This window comes from Salmo salar, chromosome 19, assembly GCF_965601325.2.
Source record: "Salmo salar chromosome 19, fSalSal1, whole genome shotgun sequence".
Taxonomy (NCBI): domain Eukaryota; kingdom Metazoa; phylum Chordata; class Actinopteri; order Salmoniformes; family Salmonidae; genus Salmo; species Salmo salar.
The window spans coordinates 3,329,004-3,337,369 of record NC_138309.1 but is presented as its reverse complement, the minus strand read 5'-3'; the positions used below and the strand labels follow the sequence as shown (position 1 = coordinate 3,337,369).

At 37.6% G+C, this 8,366-nt stretch overlaps 1 protein-coding gene and 1 non-coding gene across 2 annotated transcripts; one reads left to right on the top strand and one right to left on the bottom strand.

Annotated features, from left to right (window-relative positions):
* The first annotated feature begins 459 nt into the window (after positions 1-459).
* LOC106578312 (homeobox protein Dlx4b) lies at positions 460-5,335 on the top strand. The gene is made up of 3 exons (XM_014156996.3): positions 460-905; positions 2,008-2,201; positions 4,351-5,335. The coding sequence occupies exons 1-3, from the start codon at positions 593-595 to the stop codon at positions 4,597-4,599; spliced, it is 756 nt and encodes a 251-aa protein (XP_014012471.1). The 5' UTR covers positions 460-592; the 3' UTR covers positions 4,600-5,335.
* Positions 5,336-7,443: 2,108 nt separating this feature from the next.
* On the bottom strand, positions 7,444-7,515 carry trnah-gug (transfer RNA histidin (anticodon GUG)). Its single transcript has one exon. It is a non-coding gene; the product is annotated as a tRNA-His (tRNA).
* Positions 7,516-8,366: the final 851 nt, after the last annotated feature.

The window sequence follows — 8,366 nt, the reverse complement described above, 5'->3', positions numbered from 1 at the left end:
AGTTAATGGAACGAAACTTTTACTGTAATTTTTTTTTTTTTATAAATAACATGAGGCTGTATTTAAATTATTCAGTCATGTCATTCTGGACTTTCTGTTTCAAAATAAGTTATTTATTTATTATGTTAGGTAAATCGAGCAGCGCACTGTGCGCAAATGATTGTTTATCAAATCGTTTGAGTGACATTACATTAGTGGCTGAAGGAGTGCATTCACGAAACATATGTTAATGAACTTAATGAGTCTGTCCTGCAGGCTCGAGTGACATCGTAGGTATTCGAGACCAATCAGAGCGCACGCTGATGGAAGGCAGTGGGGTTTGAGGCACACCGAGTCTACATGAGTGTCTGGAGGATATTGTGAGGTTTACGAATGATGTAAAGAAGGATTGACTTTTATGTAGTTCTTTTTTTTTTTCGTTTCACAGATCCCTGGATGTACATTTTCTTCCTTTCTTCGTTTGGAATACCTTTTTTATACAGGAAATGTTATTGACTTGATGGTGGATCCAGTTCAACTTTTCCTCACTCACCGACATTGCTCAATGCATCCCTTTTTAGACCGACGGTTTTATGGACTTCTGTATTAGCTAATGATGTCTATGGGTTTCATGGCTGATAGTTTGAATTCTTCAGACCCCTCCAAATCGACCTTTTTCGAGTTTGGGCACGGGCACCCTGAGCACCAGCAGCATTCCCAAGGACACTCTCACATCTACCCCGTTAATGGCTTACAATCTGCCGGACACTCTCAACACGGTAGTCCCTTCTCCCCCAGCGCGTCCTCCTATGGCCGCTCCCTGGGCTACGCCTACCCCAGAGCGGTGAACACTCATTACCCGAGTGCCTACATGCCCTACCAGCACAACAATCACAGTTTGGCGCACTCCAGATTAGATGAGACGGGTACGTGTAATATCAATATCTGTTTGTTCCTCACAGCTCTTGGTCTATCATACCACCATACCAATTTTTAAATCAATCAAATGCGTCGTCTACAATGAAAGTGTGCAATGTGCAAATTGAGCGGTAAAAGGAGTGTGGATTGTATGGAACTGCGCTTTAAAATGTAGGCCTATTACAATTGTAGTCTACATATTATCAGATGTAGGCTAAATTATCAGACAGTTCTTTGTAGGCTATGGTAGGCCTATACCTCAGATGTACATGCATTATAGCTGTCAGTCTGTACATATTTATTGTTGACAAAAATGACAAAATTGTCCTAATCAAATTTGGGTTTAAAGGCAATACATTCAAAAGCAATTTACAGTCAGTGCTACGGTAATCAAAATGTTTTCCTACTTTAAATGCAGGAATTTTGGGATTATCTTTACTACTCATGTTCCGTAATGAACACAGATGGTGCCATTCATTTTATTAACCATAATTTTCTGCGGGTTAGCCCGATTATGCATGAGTACCTCAAGCAGTCGTTTACTCCCATTATTAGTCAAGATTAACAAAGCAATTCCAGAAAATAAGAACCATTTCATCCATGCACAGCACTATAGTTGTGTCTATTTACTGTGGCATTTTCATAGGAGATAACCTGACATTTGGGCATGCAGCCTGAGTTCCAGGCCGTGAATTTCAAGTAGCCTAGGCATAGGCCTATGTTGATACGAACTCTTACATAGATACTAGGCCTTCTCGTGAATTTGTTTGGTAGGCTATAGGCAACGGGTTTTGCTTACATTTGAAATGGACTATATCAGACTATACTATATAAACAACACATTTAAGAGTCCCTGGGATATAAATATCTGTCTTCCTCACTTGAGTCCTCATTATATGTTTGAAATAGCCTAGGATCTAATGTTATGATAATACGAGTTGCCTATCCAAGTTAAAGCATACGATAACAACTCTCATGTAGGCCTAAATCGTATATTATCTTCTGCCCTGATGTAAAAGTGGAAAGTTGTAAATCAAAGTGAATGTAGGCTACACCAGATTAGGCTACTGTTCAGCGCAGTTTGACTGGAATTCTCTCTTCTATCCACAGACCATGAGAAGTCTACAGTGATTGAGAACGGGGAAATTCGTTTGAATGGTAAAGGAAAGAAAATACGCAAACCACGGACCATCTACTCCAGTCTTCAGCTCCAGGCGCTCCAACATAGGTTTCAGCAGACCCAGTACCTGGCTTTACCCGAGCGCGCCGATTTGGCGGCTAAATTAGGGCTGACCCAAACACAGGTGGGCTAAATTCAGCTTGACATAATAGCCATCAATAGTAGGAAATGTGATTTTAAAACGATCTTATATCAGTAGACTAATTACCAAATTATAATAAATTATTTGTGCAGTGTTGTATTTCTAGGTCATCCTTATGTTCAGGCCTAAGAAACCAAATAGTTTATAACAATTAAAGTGGAGTGCAGACAAGTTAGATAGGTACAAAACACCTCATTAAACGTTTTAAATACACATTGTATTTATTTCATTTTTTTTCCCTATTAATTTCAATCTTGGAATATCAAATTAGGTCAAATTTGCTTCAAATAAAATTAAAGATCCAAATGCCTCACATACCTTAATTCTACTGCAAGACTGGACTATTTGAATTTGTGCACAGATCAAATTACTAGCCTTCTTGATAGAAGTGACAGATAATTAAATATTATGCAATGCTGTCTACTAGCATTATGACACATTTTGTCAAAAATGTTGACATGAAACCCTTGAATCTGTCTCACACAGGTTAACATTTGAAAATGTAACACCAATACTGCCACAAGTTCATGTTTGTGTTTGATTGAAGAAAAACACAAAACAACCTTCCCCTTTAGTTGTATCGAGAGGGTTTACATAGATCACAGATCTGTGGGTATTATTGTGGCTTTCTGCACTGCTCAAGACCAAATGAAAAGGCTAATTGAGAGCTTTGTTAAGTCAATTTCTTAATGCAGCTTTATTCTTAGTCTTAAATTACCATTGCGGCTAAAACCTTCTCACAGAGAGCTCTCTGTGATTTAAAGCAAACATAGCTCAATTGCAATATTGCAAGTACAAATAGGCTTAACAGAGTAACAGAAAGACAGAAATACATGCTGCCACTCTAAACTATAGGCCTATGTATTGTCTTTAAAAAACATCAGTGTCTAATTACCAACAATCTTTTGGTCGAAGTCATGTTAAAGCACACTTATACATTACCGCAGAAATGGGCATAGAGCAGTACAATGAAGGCTGTGGGCACACACACACACACACACACACACAGTTTACAGATTGTAACTGAAATAGGACAAGTAGGCTGTCATGCAGATGATCTACTTTCAAAGTCATTGTTGGCATTATTCATTTATGTCAGGTAAAATTCTGAAATCTAAGGGTGAAATAGAGATTATGGCAACCATTTCCCTTGGACCTGTAAACATAATGAAAGGTAAATAGGTGGTGAGCATAATGTTTGGGTCTAACATCTCACCATGCACATCTGTCTTTTATGGGATACATTTTCAAGTCTTTAAACATTGTTTTGCTCAATATATTTTTGTTATATTGTATAGGCAACACTTCTATTCAATATCTAAACTCAATAACATTAATATGTTTTTAAATGATAGGCAATCCTAGGTTGATTGAGTTAAATTGTCATTCAAAACACTCCCTGGCAAAATCTCTGAACCACACCATCCTGTCTGGGTCTGATTTGGCTTTGTGTCTTGTTGCTATATATGAGAATGGTTTGACTTTGTCCACCTCGGGCTCTGTGGCTTTTATTGAATATTTTATACCGTCGTAAAATTGATCAGAATAGCATCTTGTTCTGACTAAGTAGAATACGTCATACATAGAAATGCATCTGACCTCCCTCCTTGTTTCCAGTGTTATATTCAAGCTAGCTGGGGCTATTTTATTTTACTATATTTTTAGCATGGGATTGTTGTCAGACTCATGCATCATTGGCTTCATAAAATGTTGAACAATAGGGGAGCTAGCATTTAATGAACTAGTGAAGTGTCGCTCATCCATTTTGCTGAATTGCAATAGGCCTAAGGGTTCTGGATCCATGCACTGACTGGCAAAGTTGAAGAAATGTGTTAAAATTACAAGAAGTTTAAGAACGAATGCCATTTTCTGGGCTATTTTCCTTTTAAACTTATAAAATTGTTCCAATTTTCAATGTAATTTCGAAATTATAAAATGTGAATATGACAAGCCATTACGAGTTTGCAAGCCATGACGAATGTAAATCATTTCTATTGTGTGGAAGATAATTGTTGAATGATTGTTGTGGTGGTGGTGGTGGTGGTGGAGAGAGGGATGCCATAGCATACGCTGTAATGTGTGGCTTTTCCCTCATATTTTCACTTTCTAAACATCTATTTTATCTTTTTAGATTAAAATATGGTTTCAAAACAAGCGCTCGAAATATAAGAAGATAATGAAGCATGGCAGCGGGCCAGAGGGGGAACATCTCCACAGTACGTCATCTATTTCTCCGTGTTCACCCGGGATTCCTCAACTTTGGGAGGTGTCAATGGCAAACAAAGGGACCCCTATGCACCCCAACAATTACATGAACAATTTTGGTCACTGGTACCCAAACCATCTCCAGAATCCTATGCCCAGACCTCAAATGATGTGAGCAGACCATCTCAACACACTGCACGGTGCTGTAAAACTCACCTGGCCATTTCTAACTTTTCAAGTGCCTTAAGGCTATATCTGCCTACCCCACACCCGAACACGTCTCATCTAGCCTATCAAGTTTGATTTATGTGTTAAATGTCAATTGTCTTTTTTGTTGTTGTCTTTCAATGCAATGTAGCCTATGTTTTTTGATGACAATTTCTATGTATGGTTAGCCTATTTCTTGTGTCCACTTTACGCACTGTTCTTAATTTTTGGAACGTCTTTGGTGAGAATTGTGCTGTCAGGTGGCAACATGCTTATGGTTTGATTCCAGCAAGGTACATGCACCTGAATATGTGTGTCAATTGGTTATGACCGTATTATTAATGTGATTAACAGTAGTGTCCCAGGCAGTCCACGTTTGGAAAGCCTCGTCACAGCAAATATGAATTTATTGTGCAAATACATGTCAGAATTGTTTGATATACACTGATGGATCTCGGCGTCTATTATTGTGAAGGTGTCATTAGTTATTGATCATTTTAAAGTGCTTTGTTTGATATACCATGCCTTCAGAAAGTATTCACATCCCTTTACTTTTTCAATATTTTGTTGTGTTACAGCCTGAATTTACAATGGATTAAATTGGGATTGTGTGTCACTGGCCTACACGCAATATCTCATAGTGTCAAAGTGGAATTTTGTTTGTAGAAAAATGTTGAAGGTGAATTAAACATTTAAAGCTGAAATGTCTTGAGTCAATAAGTATTCAACTCATTTGTTATGGCAAGCCTAAATAAGTCCAGGAGTAAAATATGCTTAACAAATTGCATAGTAAGTTGCAGGGACTCATTCCGTGTTCAATAATAGGGGTTAACATGATTTTTGAAAAACTACCCCATCTCTGTACAACACACATACAAATATCTGTAAGGTCCCTTTAATCGAGTAGTGAATTTCAAGCACAGATTCAACAACAAAGACCAGGGAGGTTATTCAATGCCTCGCAAAGATTGAATAACTTTGCCTATTGGTAGATGGGTAAAAAAAATAAAAAAAGCAGACGCTAAATATCCCATTGAGCATGTTGACGTTATTCATTAGACTTTGGATGGTGTATCAATACACCCAGTCACTACAAAGATACAGGCGTCCTTCCTAACTCAGTTGCCGGAGAGGAAAGAAACCGCTCAGGGATTTCACCATGAGGCCAATGGTGACTTTAAAACCTCTTAAGGATCCAACCCTTTTTTTCAACTTTCACCTAAAATGACATCCAAATCTAACTGCCTGTAGCTCAGGACCTGAAGCAAGGATTTGCATATTTGAAGTTTGTGGAAATGTGAAATTAATGTAGGAGAATATAACACAGATCTGGTAAACGATAATACAAAGAAAAAAACATGCATTTTGTGCCATAATGTATTATTCCCGCCCAGGTGCAATTTAGACTTTGGCCACTAGACAGCAGAAGTGTATGTTCAAAGTTTTAGATTGATCCAATGAACCATGCATATCTATTTAAAATGTCGTATCAAGACTGCCCAAATGTGCCTAATTGGTTTATTCATACATTTTCCAGTTCATAGTTGTGCACTCTCCTCAAGCAATAGCATGGTATTCTTTCACTGTAATAGCCACTGTAAATTGGACAGTGCCGTTAGATTAACAAGAATTTAAGCTTTCTGCCCATATCAGATATGTCTATGTCCTGGGAATTGTTTTTGTTTCTTACAACCTCATGCTAATCACATTAGCCTACATTAGCTCAACCTTCCCGCGGGGGGACACCGATCCTGTAGAGGTTTAAATCAGTTACAAAGTTTAATGGCTGTGATAGGAGAAAACTGAAGATGGATCAATAACATTGTAGTTTCTCCACAATACTAACCTAAATGACTCAGTGAAAAGAAGGACGCTTGTACAGAATGAAAATGTTCCAAAACACGCATCCTGTTTGCAATGAGGCAATAAAGTAAAACTGCAACAAAGAAATGTGGCAAAGAAATTAACTTTATGTCCTGAGTACCTCTCTTCATATTTTCAAGCATGGTGGTGGTTGCATCATGTTATGGGTATGCTTGTCATCAGCAAGGACTAGGATGTTGTTTTTTTTTATAAAATGAAATGGAATAGAGCTAAGCACAGGCACACTGGGAGACAAATTGACCTTTCAGAGGGTCAATAACTTAAAACAAGGCCAAATATACACTGGAGTTGCTTATCAAAACAACATTGAATGTTCCTGAGTGGCTTAGTTACGGTTTTGACTTAAATCATTTTGAAAATCTATGGAAAGACTTGAAAATGGCTGTCTAGCAATGATCAACAATCAACTTGATAGCGCTTGAAGAATTTCAAAAAGAATAATGTGAAAATATTGTGCAGGTGTGCAAAGCTCCTAGAGACTTACTCAGAAAGACTCTCAGCTTTAATTGCTGCCAAACGTGATTCTAACTTGTATTGACTCAGGGGTGTGAATACTTAGGCCTATGTGAATTAGATATTTCTGTGTTTAATTTTAAATACACATTTCTAAAAACCTGTTTTCACTTTGTCATTACGGGATATTGTGTGTAGATGGGTGGGAATGTTTTATTTGATCCATTTTGAATTCTGGCTGTAACAGAGCAAAATGTGGAATAAGTTAAGGGGTATGTATACTTTCTGCATGGTGAAAATATGATAATTACAAACCTGTATGAAAATGTAATTTAATCAAATGCATGAGTAGACCTATAATCACTTATTGCAATTAAAGTAAATCAACTGCAAGCCAATGTGGGGTAATACTGTACTAAATATTTAATCCTAATATTTTCAAAACATCCCTTTTGCCGTGACATTGTATTTGCAATGCCGTGACCCGGATTCGAACCGGGGTTGCTGCGGCCACAACGCAGAGTACTAACCACTATACGATCACGGCGAGCTACCAGGGCTACGGGGATATTGCGGGGGATACTGGGCAATTAACTGGAGCCTGCAGTGACGTTTATAGGCATGCAAATATCTTCAGCTGTTCGAGTCCAATTTTGAAATGATTCTATCTTGATATTCTATTGTCTTCATAGTAGCATATCTATCTTAACACTATAGTAGGCCTATATGCTATACAGTCTACCATCCTATATGCTATATATAGGCCTACCATTGAAGCATTCTTCTAGAGCGATTGAAATGTATTTTAAAGAACTTTGACAGTGAGTGATAGTTAGATTTCCAAACAATTCATATTCAGGTGAGGTCTATGAATACGCGCGTGGGTAGACCTATGATAGGTCTGAGCTTCTTCCAGAATAGTAAAGCCTACAATATTGGAACCCATCATTGTTCAGAACATTGCATTTTGTTAGATATTTATTTTATTGACATTATGAATAAGATCCGTGCTATTGGTATTAAATCTGACTTGCAAAAAAACTTATATCAACAGTTCGAATCTACACTCTGAAAAAAAGAATTTAAAAGGGTTCTATTGCTTGCTTCATATATTATGACACCCCTAAAGGTTCTATATAGAACCCTTTGTAGGGTTATTTGATCAGAACCCCCAGGAGTTCTTCTTCACTGAACCAAAATTGGTTCTATATAGAACCCTTGAGATCCATATAGGGTTCTATATGGAACCAATTGAGGTCATGTATAGAACCTTAAGGGGTGCCATGAATGAAGCAAGCATATAACCTTTTTGATTCTATCCATAACCTTTTTTTCTAAGGGTGTATATGAAAAACAATCAAAGATCATGGTGGAAAAAGTCCTCAATTGTCATACTCG